We start from the raw sequence: 16414 nt of genomic DNA, 5'->3' as shown, positions 1-16414 counted from the left end.
ACTGAGACCCTGTGAGCAGTTATATTCTGTAACCTGTGAGCAGCTATTTTTCCTGTACTTCCCAGGCACTAACCAGATAGTGATCCTTATTCAGTTACCTGTTATTTGCCATCTGTTTTTATAGTTCATTGTTCAATATTTTTATGACAATAAACCTCTTTTTTTTTTTTAGTTTATTTACTCTGCTTGTCTGGACTAAGAATCCTGGTAGTTTGTGTTGGGTCCATGACTGCTTTCTAGGTACCGTGGGACCACTGGGACTATGGCCCCAGTAACAGAGATACCTTGAGAGTGGGAGACTTACCCACAAGTGGCTGGGACCCAGTCGGTGGGAGGAGGGTGCCAGTGTATAGCACTTGCCCTGGTGCAGGTGGACCTAAGCTGTGCTAGGGATAGACCCTCTAAATGGCCACAGGGTTAGCCCAGGCAGGTGACTAGGTGTTGATAGAAGTGCATTGCCAGTGCACTTCCCAGAGGCCTAAACTAGACCAATGCCGGTTCGGAGCACGCACAGAAAAGAAAGAGCAAGCATCTGAAATTTGATCCCGGCCACAAACTCCTGGATGGTTCAGAAAACAGAGGCCTCCGCGGGACAAAGAGCCACGGAAAAAAGGCCAGCCAAAATGGCGACAGGCGCAGCGAGAAGGGAAGGTCCATTAAGAGCACCCTAAAACCTACTAAAAAGAAGAGAAAAGTGCACCATCCAGATCGACAAAGAACCTCGAGCCACAAGAAAAAGACCACGAGAAATCAACACAGTTCTAAGGAAAAGTAAGTCAGCAAAAATTCATTTTTTAAAAAACCCATACAGTTTACCTCCTAAAAGTTAAGGGAAGAAGAGTTTCACAATTCACAGAGGTACATACTTCGTCAGAAGAAGCTACCACAAGACTGTAGCCTGCCACATGAAAGTCCACCAAGTCTCACAGGCCTCATGCATGAGAGAGGTGGGGAGGGACCCAGAAGTACTATGTATCCCCTAATTGATCAATGAGGGACTCAGGAGAACTGAGTATCATCTTAAAGGAGCCCAAACCAGGGTTACCAGCAGACCCCTTGCTCAACTAACACCCAGCCAAGCTGGGGTAGGAGCTAGCCAGCTAACACCAACAGGAGCTGCACATCTGTCCACCATCTACTAGGAGACAGAGAAAATACTGAGCATTCCAGGCTGCACGATACCCTTAAGAGGCAAAGTACTTGGAACTATTTTCTCTTCTTCGCTGGTGGATGGACATAACCTATTGGTCTGGATTGGTCTGGTATTGATGACAAGGAACAACAATTACCAAATGGGAAGAAACATCAAGTCTAAAAAGAAGGACATCCAAAGTTAGGCCAGTTTCAATTACATCTAGGGTACAAAAAGGTGCTCTAATTGAGCAGCTGACCATTGGAAGTATGAAGGCACAACACCTCCTTAACCCTCAGTGGTTGCTGTCCCCCTCTCACCTGAAAGTGAAACTGAAAGGGGATGTCAGACTTAACAGCTTCAGGTATTATACACATTCCTATAGATGGAAGCAAGTCTGAGGAGCAGCCAAGTGGTTAGTACAGTGGACGTTAAACCAAGGGACCTAGGTTCAAATCCCACTTTAACTTTTTTTTTTTGGTGAGCCCTCCAGAAACAGAAAAATACCTAAATATAGAAGCCACCTGCAAGCCTGAAAACTATTAAGCGAGACACATTCAGGTACAGTATGTTTTTCTGTTCCTAGAGGGCTCATGATTACAAAATGAAAATTAAAGTGGGATTTGAATCTGGGTCCCTTGGTTTAAAAGTTCACTGCACTAACTACTGTAGAAAAATGCTACCCCTGACTTTCAGTAAAATACAAGCCAAGAGCTCAGGCTTAGAGTTAAGAGCTAGGCCTCTGTAAAAATCCTAAAGACTGTCTGTGACATAGTTGAATTTCACTTCAGCAGAAGCTGCAGTAAGTTCTCAGAGAGCTGACAGGGAGGGTGGAATCTGCTCTATAAACAACAGGTGGCTGGGCACTACATGACCAAGGATGGTGTGGTTACAAGTAGATAGCAGTGGGTCACACGGAACCATCTGGAGGGGGCTGGAGAAACTTGGCAAGATGTAGAACCATGACCATCTAAGAGTAATGGGAATCAAAATTGTTGATGTTAAGCATGTATCAGCTGATAGTAGGCAAAGTTTTGAAGATGCCAATAGGGATCTATGGGACCAGAAATGTATAAAAGAGCTGTTGGCTAGGCAGTGCCTCGGAGAAGCCAGAAACCTGTGAAGACACGGGCCATGGGCCACGTCGCGCTGCCCTCCCAACAGCTGAATGCCTGTGCTGCGATGCCTTTCTCTGTTGAAGTTTGCCTTTGGTAAGTATGAAATAAACCTATAAATCTATCCCTCTGAGTCCTTCTGCTTCTTGAGCTCACTACTGTTCAGCCTGTGTAAACACAGACTGAGACTAGATAAGGTTAAAGTAATTAATTATATTTAATTGGTAGAAACCCTATTGCTTCCGCAACCAAAACTAATAGTTTTACGGCTTTTATGGCCTTCTAATAGACTCTACAATAAACAAGTTGGTAGCAGAGGATGATTAGTTTAATTACATAGAGTCTATTGTATTTTGATTTTTCAACTGGGATTAAAGGGATAAGTGCATCTGCCCACTTTAAATATATCTATTTTTTCTTTTCTCAATCCAAGTAATTTTGAGCTCCGTTCTTTAGACTGTTCCATACTTTTTTTACATCTAAAACTGTATGCCAGGCTTCTTCTTCCGGGAAGATTGCAAAAACTCAGATGTTGACAAGACAGAGCCCTTCATGTTCTGTCAATACAGATAACATACGCAACTCCAGCTGCTGCATTTTCGATGCTGCAATAGCATTGGAAAGGCAATTTTTAATGTAATACTGGGCTCTGAGCTGTGTTTTTGTTGCCTCCTGCTTTTGGAAAAGTCTCCGCTAGTTCCACATCCTGCCTCACACTAGACGTTCTGCTTAAACTTTACATTTTTTTCTCAAAAGCTGGCACTGCCTTCACTCTGTATCAAAATTGCACTTTTTTTGTTAGACAGTATCCATTTATGAGACACTGGATACTGACCCCCCCCCCCCCCCCCCCCCCTTTGTAGAGGCTTCCTTAGGACTTGTGCCCGCCATTGGTGGAGAGTTGGAGTCCGCTGGGGTAGCCTCTACCAAGGTATTTTCTAGGGTTATATACTTTGTATAGGAGAGGTTGAGACTGGTTTCCCACCGCAGATAGGTGGAGTGCGTCAGGCTTAAGGTAGTTCCTAGTGCTCTCTGCAAAGGAGTGTTTGGGGCTTCGGCCCTATGTAGATCCGGTTTCCCTCTAAAAAAAAAAAAGAAAAGAAAAAAAAAGAGAAAGAGGAGTGTGGCAGGTCTACTTTCTTTTGTCTTTTGTTACATTTGTACCCCGCGCTTTCCCACTCATGGCAGGCTCAATGCGGCTTACATATTGTATACAGGTACTTATTTGTACCTGGGGCAATGGAGGGTTAAGTGACTTGCCCAGAGTCACAAGGAGCTGCCTGTGCCTGAAGTGGGAATTGAACTCAGTTCCTCAGTTCCCCAGGACCAAAGTCCACCACCCTAATCACTAGGCAACTCCTCCACAAACAAGAATTGGGAATCTACTGTCCCTATACAGAGCAGTGGTCTTTTTAGGGTCCGGTTGTCCCTCTGTTCAGAGGAGTGTTGCGGCCCTACGTCCCTTTATGAACACAAAGGTGGAGTTTTTGAGAGTGCCCTAATTAGGGTACTATACATTTAGCTGAGGATTATTTTTTTAGAGGTTTGAAGTGACAAAACTGGGTGTTTTTTAAGGTCCTAAGGTTGACCGAACTGGGTATTTTTTGCGGTCCCGAGGTTGACCAAATTATTGTTTTGCGGTCCTGAGGTTGACCAAACTGTGGGTGATAAGGGTATTTTTGAGCGACCTCGTCTTAAGTGTCTTGTAATGGATCCTGATACAAAAGGTTATAATTAGTGGACGCATTAATTAATAACTCAGGTTTAGACTGCGGGGTTTGCTAAGTCCCTTGACCATTAGATATTGTGTCTTGTCCCGGTGAGCTAAAGAAGTAGCTCCTAGAGTTACCGTGGAGAGTTCTGAAGAGAGGTACCTATATAATTCATTTTATTTTGTTGGATCAATTTTTAATGCAGATTTACATTTAGTGCCAGTCTTGTTGTATTTCACTTACTACTAGCTAGTCTGTTACACTTCTTTCACACTGTAATAAAGTTAAGCACATAATTACATAACACTACTAAGTTACACCTCTGATCTGCACGGATGTCAGTGTGGTCATTCTTCCAAGAATGCTGCCAGACATCCTTGTCCCTACTTTTTTGCTGTTCATACGTTGGATCTTCCAGTCTGTAAAATAACTGCTCATGCTGGACATCCTTGGCATACAGACGTCCATCCCACTTCAGTACTGGCTTATGTATCTTTATTTGGTTGTTCAATAAAATTGTTAAACTTAAAAAAAAAAAATAGAAAGGGTCTTCCAGGAAAGAATCATCTGACAGGGATAAAGGTGAGTCCTGACTGGCCGTTTTAGAAAACAGATCATAGCATAATCCATGCTCTGAGCAGGAGTATGCACAGGAGACTGGATGTCAGTCCTGGCTCTACCAGGATATCCAGTCCCCTGGCTCCTGCAGACCTTGCTTGTCATAGAGCTTTTCAAAGCCACTGAAGTTTACTCTGAGGTGTCCTACCTGACCCCTTGGTAGAGCCACAACCATTTCTAGTCCTTATACTTAAGGGTCCCAAAAAAGGTTTGCTCAAAAGAATTCCTCTGACTGATCAGTCATGTATGCTGCTACCAAATTCTAAAAGGGAACTCTAACCCAAGCGCAATCCTACACACTTGCCAGGGCATCTCGGCTTTATTCCTATGAGCTCATAGCATTATGTTCCCAACACCACCTGAACTTCCTTCTCCCAGGATTGCTGGAGTAATAGTTGACTCTAGCCTTCTAACCCTTTCCCTTATGTACGCATATACCCCTGCACCTGATGAACTGCAAAATAAAACAAAAATCCCAACCCATATTGCTTTCTAATTCTAAGAAAGGAATAAAACTCTCATCCCCTACCATTTGGGTGAAATTATATAAACTTTTCCATACCAGCCTTTCAAATATGCCTTTTTCACTTCCTCCTTTAAACTCCACTTCCTCTTTGATCAGGGCCAACTTAAATATTTACGCTTTCAGTTGAATAATCTCCCTCCAGATTATCAACAGGTAAAGCGTTTATGGGTTTTACATCTCCCTTATCCATTCATCCCCTCCACCGAGGTCCACTGCTGATCTTTCTTCCACTAGGCTTGCTCTACTTTTATTACAGGTTCTCCCCCCTCCCCCCACTAAGGCCCAGTTTAACATACATGTTTTAACTGGGCAACCAGATAATGGTATCTAATGTTTGGCAAAGCTAGTCCTTTCCCTCTCTTCTTTCAAAACAGTACCTTCTGCATTACCACATAAATTGCAGATATGTTAGGCAGTTTAATTTACACCCCTTTGGAAATTTCATCTCAAAATGCCTAGAACAAATATAAAAACCTAGGTAGAACATTCATTTTGAGTGCAGCTTTCTCTATACCATGAGAGACAGCCTGTTTGCCACTTCTCTAAATCCTTCTCTCCAAGTATTTTTCCACAATTTGTTACAGAGCAACCAAAATGCAGAGCTTAGGATGTGTTCTTTCCTGAGCAACACTGTCAATCTGTTAACACCATTACAGTAATGACCAGCTCCAGAAAGGACACATCCTGAACCTTAATTTTTACTTGACCCCCTACATGAAATGAGTGTGCAAAACAGTGATTTTTATTCTGTAAATATAAAACTAAAGCACAGGAAATCAGTGTAATCTCAGAGAACCAATATGAAAGACACTTTACACAGTTTTGTATAGTAACAATGCGACCCAGTTGGAGCTATCCTGCTGTACCTTTTTGTCCTGCTCTAAGCCAAGTTCTGATCTGTAGTGTTCTAAGGCTTTAGACACAGCAGTCTCCAGTGTCTTTTTATCCTCCAGCTTTTGATTTTCCAGGGCGGTCTCAATGTGCTGCTTTTCTCGCGCTCGCTGTTCTGCAAGTTCCTTGTTTAACTGATCAATTCGTCGATGTGAATGGGCAATGAGGGAATTCAGGTCATCCGTAGTCAGCTGGCCAGCTACACAGAACAGGACAAGTTTTTAAAAAAAAAAAATCCAACAGTGAGCACCAAATGTTCAGTAAAACCTTGCATGTACTAACAGTTTCTAACTAGTAAGCTTGCTTTCTTTGAAAAGAAAAAAAAGCAAAGATACTTACCTGAGGACAGCAAGCTTTATATTCTAACAAGTGGGTAACGCAGGCTGCATTACCCGGTCCGGATCTTATGATAAGCAAAGAAGAGCTTTGTGGAGCGCAAGAAGTGCTTCACCACAAATGCGCGAGAGCCTTCCCGCCCGCCGTGAGAACGCAGTCAACTCAATTGAGTATAACAGCAAAAAAGGAAAATAATAAAGGACACAATGCCAAGTGGAAACACTGTGAGAATTTAAGGTCTGCTGAACTTGGAGAAGAATACATGCTACAGGTAAGTATCTTCGTTTTCTCCAAGGACAAGCAGGCCTATCTAGTCTCACAAGTGGGGAATCCCTAGCATCCAGGCTCACCAAAAACAACAAACACTGATCAATTGGGCCTTGCAAAGGCAAGGACATAACGCAGATTAACCTTAAACTATATACAATCTGAAAGAGTGCAGCCTGGAGCAGAATAAAATGGGCCTAGGAGGGTGGAGTTGGATTCTAGACCACAAACAGATTCTGCAACTTTGTCTGCCTGAACTGACTGTCGCATCAGGTATCCTGCTTAAGGGAGTAGTGTGATGTGAATGTTTGGACTGAAGACCACGTCGCAGCCTTACAAATTTCTTCAATGGAGGCTGACCTCAAGTAGGCTACCAATGCAGCCATGGCTCTGACATCATGGCCATGACATGACCCTCTTGGCTAGCCCAGCCTGGGCATAAAAGTGAAGGAAATGCAATCTGCAAGCCAATTAGAAATGGTGTTTTTTCCCCGATGGTGACCCCCATCTGTTGGGATCAAAGAAATAAAAAGTTGAGCAGACTGTCTGTGGGACCTGGTCCGCTCCATGTAGTAAGCCAATGCTCTCTTGCAATCCAGAGTGTGCAAGGTGTTATTGCCAGGATGGCTATGAGGTCATGAAAAGAATGTTGGCAAGACAATCGACTGGTTCAGATGGAACTCTGACACTACCTTCGGCAGAAACTTAGGTAAGTGCGGAGGACTACTCAGTGGTGGATGCACCTTATACTAAATTTCATCACAACAAAGGACTGAAGCTCACTGACCATGAGATAAAGTAACAGCCACCAAGAAAATGACCTTCCAGGTCAAGAACTTCAGATGGCAGGAATTCAGTGGCTGAAAAGGAGCTTTCATCAGCTAGGTGAGAACAACATTGATATCCCATGACAAAGGTGTAGGTCTGACAGGGGTATTTGACAAAAGCAAACCTCTCATGAAGCGAACAACTAGAGGCTGTCCAGAGATGGGCTTACTATCTACATGGTGATGGTAAGCACTAATTGCACTAATGGTACAAAAGAGCCAAGGAAGCGAATTCTAGGCTCTCAACATCTAAGCTCTGAGCGCGAAGGCTGGAGGTTAGGATGTAGAAGAGACCCCTCATTCTGCGTGACGAGGGTCGGAAAACACTCCAATCTCCACGGTTCTTCAGAGGATAACTCCAGAAGTAGAGGGAACCATATCTGCCACGGCCAGTATAATGTGATCAGAATCATGGTTCCGCGATCTTGCTTGGGTTTCAACAAAGTTTTCCCCACTAGAAGTATGGGAGGATATGCATAAAGAAAACCTGTCAACCAATTGAGAAGGGAGGCATCTGACGCTAGTCTGTCGTGGGCCTAAAGCCTGGAACAGAACTGAGGAACTTTGTGGTTGATGTGAGTGGCAAAGAAACCCACAGAGGGGGTGGCCAAATTGAGAGACCACTCGTGTGGTTCCATTATCCTGCTCAGTCTGTTGGCCAGAGTGTTGTTTTTGCCCACCAGATAAGCGGCTTGAAGGAACATGCCCATGCTGGTGAACCCAATGCCACATTTGGATGGCCTCTTGACACAGAGGGTGTGATCCGGTGAACCCCTGCTTGTTGGTGTAATACATGGCAACCTGATTGTCTGGATGAGCACAATTTGATATAACCGATCTCTGAAAGCCTTTAGAGTGTTCCAGATCGCCAAGAGCTCCAGGAGATGGATCTGAAGATTTATTTCCTAGTTGGACCAAACACCCTGGGTGTGAAGCCCATGTACATGAGCTCCCCCAACCCAGGAGAGATGCACTCATCATCAGCACCGTTTGTGGCAGAGGAATTTGGAAAGGAAGTCCCAGAGTCAAATTGTATTGAGTGGTCCACCACTGAAGGGAGCGTACAAGCTCTGGGGACACCTGGATGACAATTTCTAGGCTCCTCGTGGCTTGACACAACTGAGAAGCCAGGGTCCATTGGGTTGACCTCATGTGAAGACATGTCATGGGTGTAACACACTGTGGAAGCCATGTGACCCAACAATCTCAACATCAGCAGAGCTGTGACCTGCTAAGAGGCTCAAACCCTAGAAGCGAGTGCGACAAGAGTGTCTGCCCTTGTCTCTGGAAGGCAGGCTCGAACCTTGTGTGTGTCACAGGGTTCCTATGAACTCCAATTGCTGGGCAGGGTGAAGATGGGACTTGGAAATTTAAAACGAACTGTAGTAGTTTGAGCACCTGAATAGTCCTCCACATGGACGCCTGAGCAACATCCTCAGAGGTGCTCTTTACCAGTCAATTGTAGAGATATGGGAACACATGGATTCCCAGTCTGTGTAGCGACACTGCAACTACCACTAGACATTTGGAGAAGACCCTGGGAGCTGAAATGAGGCGAAAAGGTAACATGAGGTACTGAAAGTGATCTGTTCCCAGCCAAAATCAAAGATACTTCCAGAGGGCTGGACGTATCGGGATGCGAGTATATGCATCCTTGAAGTTCAGACAGCATACCAATCATTTTTCTGAATCATTGGGAGAAGGGTGCTCAGGGAAACCATCCTGAACTTCTCTCAGACTAGGAATTTGCTCAGGGCCCTTAGGTCTAGGATGGGATGTATCCCTCCTGTTTTCTTTTGCACAAGAAAGTACCTGGAATAGAATCCCCATCCTTCCTCACCTGGCGGAACGGGTTTGACCGCGTAGGCCTTCAGAAGGACGGAGAGTTCCTCTGCAAGTACCTGCCTGTGCTGAGAGCTGAATGAGTGAGCTCTTGGTGGGCAATTTGGAGTATTCTGATACCAACTGAGGGTATATCTGAGATGGACTATTTGAAGAACCCACTGGTTGGAGGTTATAAGGGGGCCATCTTTCGTGGAAATTCTTCAGTCTCCCTCCAACCGGCAAGTCATCCAGGACGGACACTTTTACTGCGGCTATGTTCTGCTGGAGCCAGTCAAAAACTCATCCCTTACTTTGACCAGGGAGAAGCAGGGGCCTTAGGCGCATGTTGTTGACATGAACGAGCTCATGGGCCAAGCCTGAACAGGCTGGCGAGCAGAGGGATTATACCTACGCCTCTGATAGTAATAGGTACTCCTCCTTGGTTTGCTAAAAGTTCTTCTAGCTGAGGAGGCAGATGCAAAAGGCTCCCAGTGGGAGAGAGAAAAGATGGTATCAATATGTTTTTTGATTTGGTCAGGGACCTCATCAACCGTCTCTCCAAAGAGGTTATCCCCCGGTATGGGGCATCCACCAACCATTGCTGAACAGAATGTTCCAAGTCAGAAACACGTAGTCATGAGAGACTGCGCATTGCTATACTCTGGGCATACAGATCCTGGATTCCACATCAAAAGTGTCGTAAGTGCCCCTGGCAAAGTACTTTCAAGATGACTCCTGCTGTTTGGCCAACTGGCAAAGTGACTCGGCCTGCTCTGGAGTGAGCGTCTCAGCCAGGTCCATCAACTTGCACACCAAGTTCTGCAAGTAGACGCTCATGAAGAGCTAGTAGGACTGTATTGAAGAAATGAGCATCACGGTCTGGAACATCTTCCTTCCAAAAGAATCCAGGGTTCTAGCTTCTCTACTCGGGGGCACAAAGGCATAATTCCCTGGAACTCCTGGCTCTTTTGAGAGCGGATTCCACCACCATGGAATTGTGAGGCAACTAAGGCTTATCAAATCCAGATGTGCTGTGGATTTGGTACATGAAATCGATCTTCTTGGGCAGTACTGGGACCAACAGAGGGGACTCCCAATTCCTAACAAGGCTTTCCTGGAGTACCTCATGGAGAGGGACAGTCACAGCTTCCCTAGGAGACTTATAGTTCACCTTGAACATCTTGGCCCTGGGCTCGTCAGCCATTTCCTTTACAAAAGATGGAAATGAAAAGTTCTCCACGGGAGACTTTCTCCTTTCAGGTGGAGAGGGTTCAGAGGGTATCCCATAGGACTCATCTGAGGAAAAGTACCTGGGATCTTCCTATGATTCCCATGAGCGCTCCTCATTGGTGTCAGACAAAAACTCTCTATGAGAGGATCAAGACCAAGCCTGCCTCGATGCAGAGGAGCCATGTCCTTGAGAATGGCATCAAGGAGTCAGTTCCCGACTCGACTCCTACAAAGTTTCCTCCACCGACATCGAGGGGGTCCCGGCTTGGGTGGCAGTCGAAACCGGGGATGCACATGGTACCAGTGATGGAGTCTGCACAGCAGGCCGAGGACCATACAAGGCCGCAACGGGAGGTAGGATAGGCGCAAGCACCCCCGGTGCCAATGCACACCGTTGCATAAGATCATCCAAGCAGCTCAGGAAGAAAGGCCCGGTTGCGCTCATCGAGGGCCTACATCGGGAAAAGCTGGGACTCCGATTGAGAAACAGGTTGCAGGACTGTTGGGGTTGATACTGTAGCCAGTTGGTGGCTGCTGGTAGAAGAATGCATCAGTATTTCCTGTATGGAATGAGAGCGGACCTTCTGGCACCAACGCTTCTCAGGTGCCCAATCCAGGGCCGCCGAGAGGGGGGGACAGGGGGGACAAAATTCCCCGGGCCCAGGCCTCCAGGGGGGCCCAGCACCGGAGTCCCACCCGCCTTCCGTCATCAGGACCTCGCGCCTCCAGGGGCCCCGCGGCGCTCCCTGGCGCTCCCTGCCACATCGTTGCGAGCTCAGCTTCATTCTTTCCAGCCGCCCTGCATTTAAAAATCTGCAGCGGCAGCGAAAAAGCAGGCTCGCCTCTCCCTTAAGCCCTTCCCCTTCTCTCTCAGCGTGCACTGATGCAATTTCCGGTTTCTGCGAAGGTGGCACAGTGCACGCTGAGAAGGGGAAGGGCTTAAAGGAGAGGCGAGTCTGCTTTTTTGCCGCTGCTGCAACTTTTTAAACGCAGGGCGGCTGGAAGGAAGGGAGGAATGTGGTGGAAAACTGAGGGCACAGCTGGGGCGAGTCACTGGACATGGCGGGGAAGGGAGGGAAGGACAGGGAGCAAAGGAGAATCACTGGGGATGGGTAGGGAGGGCAGGGGAGCGAGGAGAGTTGCTATGGATGGTTGGAGGGGAGGAGAAATGCTGGACATGGATGGAAATGAGGGAAGACAGGAAGGAGATGCACATGGATGGAGGGGATAGAGGAGAGGGCATGGGACAGAGGAAAATCACTGGATGTGAATGAGAGGGGAGGACAGGGGGCAAAGGAGAATCACTGGACGTAGATGGGAGGGGAGGGCAGAGGAGAATTGCTGGACATGCATGGGTAGGGAGGGCAGGGGAGAGAGGACAGTTGCTATGGATGGGTGGAGGGGAGGGTAGGAAAAATGCTGGACATAGATGGAAGTGAGGGAAGACAGAAAGGAGATGCACATGGATGGAGGGGAGAGGAGAAATTCTGGATACGGATGGAGAAGAGGGGAGAGATGAAATGCTGGATATGGATGGAGGGGAGGGAAGAGAGGACATGAGATGAACATGGATGGAGGGAAGGAGAGAGAGGATAAATGCTGGACATGGATGGAGGAGAGGGGAGAGAGGAAGGAGATGCATCCTGACAGAGATGAGGGAAAGGGAAAAGAGGAGAAAAACTGCACATGGCTGGAGAAAATAGGCAAAACCTGGATCCACTCTATACTTCCTCCAGTCAAGTCTGCAGAGGACCCAGCTTTTACCTATGGATGTAGGTCAAGAAATGAAGAAGAAAGGAGGAAAGTAAAGAAATAAATGGAAAGGAAACCCTGGAAGTGGAGTTAAGGGAGCAGACAGAGAGCAGCAGAATCAGAGACTGGGACCAACATGATCTGAAAAACAGTCACAAGACAACAAAGGTAGAAAAAATCATTTTAATTTCATTTTAGTTTTTCGAATATGTCCAATTTGAGAATTTACATCTACTGTCTTATTTTGCAATGTATAGCAATGTTCTGTTTTTCTGGTATTGTGCTGCATGCAGAATCTGTATGCTAATTTGGTTTCTGTCATTTTGGGTATACTGGATCAGGGAGAAGTGGGTGGGTGGGCCCCAGCGAACTGGTAAGCACAGCTCCTTGCAGTTGCTAAAACCAGCCCTGTCCGTCGTCGACCGTCTGCCACCGGGCCGGGCCCCTGCATTGAAATCACAGCGCCTCTCACCTCCGTGTGAAAACGCTGCAGGCAGCCACAGATCGCCTCCCTTCGGGCTTCCTTCCCTCTCTGTGTCCCGCCCTCATGGAATTTATGTCAGATGAGGGCGGGACACAGGGAGGGAAGGAGGCCCGAAGGAGGGAGGCGATCTTCTGCTGCCTGCAGCGCTTTCACATGGAGGTGAGAGGCGCTGTGATTTCAATGCAGGGGCCCGGCCCGGTGGCGGGCGGGTGGAGGGGGAGTGGCAGCAACTTCAGGGGGGGGGGGGTGGCCTTGTCCCGGGCCTGGCCCAGTCTCTCAACACCCCAAAACTCCTGGCACCATGCATCGAGGGGAATCGATGACAATGCTTCTTGGTCTTAACCCGAAGCTCATCACTGAGGCTCCTCAGTGCTGACGAGAAAAACAACAAATCCTCACATCGCCTCGTGGTCGGGTCTGACGATGGACGGTCCTAGGGGCTCTGCACAGCAGTAGGCCTCAAGACAGGTGGAGACCCACTCAATGCACCACTGCTCCCAGCGTTTGCAGGTCTAGCAGCAGCAGACATGCTTACTGATGCTCCTGACACTAGTGCGATGATACGAAAACAAAGGTTGCAGTTTGCAGGGCTATGGTCGGGCCCTAAACACTAGAGACACCAAGAATGGGTGTCTGTTCCAGAGATCATCTGATTGCACCAGGTACAGCACTTGAAGCCACTGGACATGGACGGGAAAACTTTGTCGGCTAAATTAAAAGAAGCGATGGTGATGAAAAAAGGAATGAGGCACCCCCCCCCCCCCCAAAAAAAAAAATAGGGAGTGAACCTGCCCAAAAGTGACCTTGTGACTATGAAAAATTAAAGAAACTTAAAAATGGAAAGAGAAAAGCAGTGTTCCGTGAACAGAAGGACCGCAAAAAAGGTAAAGAAAAACACGCCACAGGCACAAAAGAAGCTCTTGGACCAAGCAAAGTGTGGAGATGGTGAAAAAAGTATCCACGGTAAAAAGCAACTGAGGTGACCGTGTTCACACAGCGGGCAGAAAGGCAATTGCGTATGTGCGGTGGAGCGTGTCTCGTGATCCACAAAGCTCTTTTTATGCTTGTCATAAGATCCGGACTGAGCAATGCGGCCTGCGTTACTCATTTGTGAGGATAGGCCTGCATGTCCTCGGAGAACGGGTCTAATCTTTAACTCGGCACAAATTTGAAGGAAGGTTTTGGAAGGTTTTCAGAGCTAAAACTATCTTTTAAAAGTTCTCACAATCTATCAAGACTGAACACTAATTCAACCCAGGATAATTAAAAATAAAATTATGTTAAGTTTAAGGGAAGGGCTGTTATTGACATTATATGGGTAGCATTATTATACAACTGAAGCAGCAGAGGTATCCAGTGCAGTGAAGCTTCACTAGTATTTACACATGGCACACTACGACTATTGCTAAACAGTAACATATGAAGAATACAACAAAAAGCCAAAATTGCTTACACATAGTATATTAAGTTACCAACAACCTCTTCTCCTGCCAATTATAGCAATCTTAGGGCCTCTTATCAAGCTGCACAAGCAGTTCCTATGCAGCAATACTGAGAGACTATTCAAAGTGAATGGGCTTTGTCGGCATTACTGCACCGGAAGCCGCTAGTATGGCTTGATAAGAGGCCCTTAATATTCCTTTAGAATTTAGCTAACTTTCAAGGGGAAATTCAAGATGACTGCCTGAAGGGAGACACGATCGAGTCTTGCTCCATGTCTGGTTCTTATTACTCTTACTACATTCTATGTAGAAGCATACAGGGGATGACCAGGGACTTTCCCTATCAAGTCACAGATTTCTCCCCCCTATTGGCAAGCAAAAGATATCTGAGCTTCTTGCTCATTCCACTGGAGTTATGCCGGCAGAGTCTGGTTTTGAGTTAAAAGCAAGCATTGACTTTTTTTTGCAACCTCACTCATCCTAAGCAAGCATCCTTTGCTGTCATTTCTTGATTTATTTAAAAAATATATGCAAGAAGTTCTACATATACCTGGAGACTATGCCACCCTTTGTAAAAGCCTACTATATAACCGAAATCTTGAGTTCAAGAATCTGGAGGGAATACAGATGATGGGGATAAAATTGAGGTGTCTGGTGATATTTGATGATAGGTTGGATTTATTAAGATGAAAATCTCTTTATTAGGTCAGAAACAGAAAATCACAATGATATACAAAGTCAATTATATCCCCTCCACCCCCTGAACTTCTGAACATTAGATAACAACAACCAGAACAGTAGAAAACAAAACAACAGTTTGGGGCCTAAGGTTCTTATGACCCCAAACCTACCACATGAACAGTAAACATTCCCCCCCTCCCTGCATCACTCCTCCCTCCCTCTCCCATCCTGAGAGCTCAAGGAATATTAGCTAATCCCGAAGATTGGCCATGGAAATGATTCAGGGCTCGACTATGAGCTTTGGGAGATATCCTTTGCAAATAGGCATCCCAAACAGATAACCATCTTTGGAGAGTCCCGAGCCCTGTATGACTACCACAACGTTAATACATGAAGTTTATTTTTCCAATACCAAAATGATGGAGGATGAGCAAACAGCCAATGATTACATATACATTTTTCCCCAAGATACAAGATTTTCCCAGAAATAATTTTTCTTCAAGGACACTAGCTCAAAAAAAACTTAGTTGAATTAAAAATAGTTCCCTCAAAGGAAAATCAAAGTGGGTGACCCACAATAAACTGTAAATAGGAAAATAATTCTACCCAGAAAGTTTTAATCTGATTACAATGCCATAACCCATGAGAGAAAGCATTATCACCTAATTGACATTTCTGGCATTGTGGGGTGTCCAAGATAGGCCTGCATTAAGAAAACTAAACCCACAGAAGAGGAACTAAATGGCAAAGACGCCTTAAGAGGATTTGTTTAACAGCGGCTAAGAGTGTCATTGCAATGCACTGGAAGAAACAGATGGCTCCCTCAGAGCTGGACTGGACTCTAAAACTTTCCCTGGTCGGGGAATTGGAGCAACTAATGGACAAAAGAATGGGAAGGTACAACCCATCTTCTGAACTGTGGTCTCGATTTCAGCGATTAACCCAATAAGGACAGTAGAAATTAAGCTGGGAGGGGGAGGAGGGAGGGGAGGGGGAAAGGGGGGGGGGGGAAAACGTGGGGAAAAATGAATACGTTTACATTGTTGTATTGTAATGATGCTTAATAAAAATATTCAAACATTTAAAAAAAAAAAAAAGAAAACTAAACCCTACGAACAGTATGAAATGACGCCTGAAGTTCAGTACTATGCACAGTTTCAGGTAATGCTTTAAAAATGTGTTAGAAAGTTGGAATATGAGATGTCACCCCAGGTCCCTACCCCAAGCCTCCACCACTCACTGGTAATCCTTTGGTGGGTGATACCCAGACCAAGCCCTGTAAAACCAGGAAATGAACATTTGATCCAGTGTATAGTCTTCTAAAGTGTCACGCAACTGGCCCCCAAACCTTAAAGACAGGGTCTGTGATAGTAAAGAAGATAGGTAATGCACTAACTGTAAGAAAAAGGATCAGTCGGTCCAAACGAGCACTGCTGTTACAAATGTGGGAAAGTCAAAAAAGACCTATCCTCCCTAATCAAATGTTCCAACAGTGAAATACCTTGTGTCCTCCACCATTTAAATACTGCATTTTCCATACCTGATTTTATTTATTGGTATTTATTAACTGCCTTTAA

The 16414-nt window shown here is 45.8% G+C and overlaps 1 protein-coding gene across 5 annotated transcripts in view; it reads right to left on the bottom strand.

The window, feature by feature from the left end:
• IMMT (inner membrane mitochondrial protein) overlaps nucleotides 1-16414 on the bottom strand; it is a 156664-nt gene that overhangs the window by 29463 nt on the left and 110787 nt on the right. For all 5 annotated transcript variants that reach the window (XM_030191054.1, XM_030191056.1, XM_030191057.1 and 2 more), the window contains one exon: nucleotides 5970-6193. In XM_030191054.1, coding sequence (XP_030046914.1) covers nucleotides 5970-6193 — 224 coding nt within the window. The remainder of the gene's footprint in view (nucleotides 1-5969; nucleotides 6194-16414) is intronic.

Source organism: Microcaecilia unicolor, chromosome 2, assembly GCF_901765095.1.
Source record: "Microcaecilia unicolor chromosome 2, aMicUni1.1, whole genome shotgun sequence".
NCBI lineage: Eukaryota > Metazoa > Chordata > Amphibia > Gymnophiona > Siphonopidae > Microcaecilia > Microcaecilia unicolor.
The sequence above is the reverse complement of the archived record's forward strand: the minus strand, read 5'-3'. Positions and strand labels throughout refer to the sequence as shown.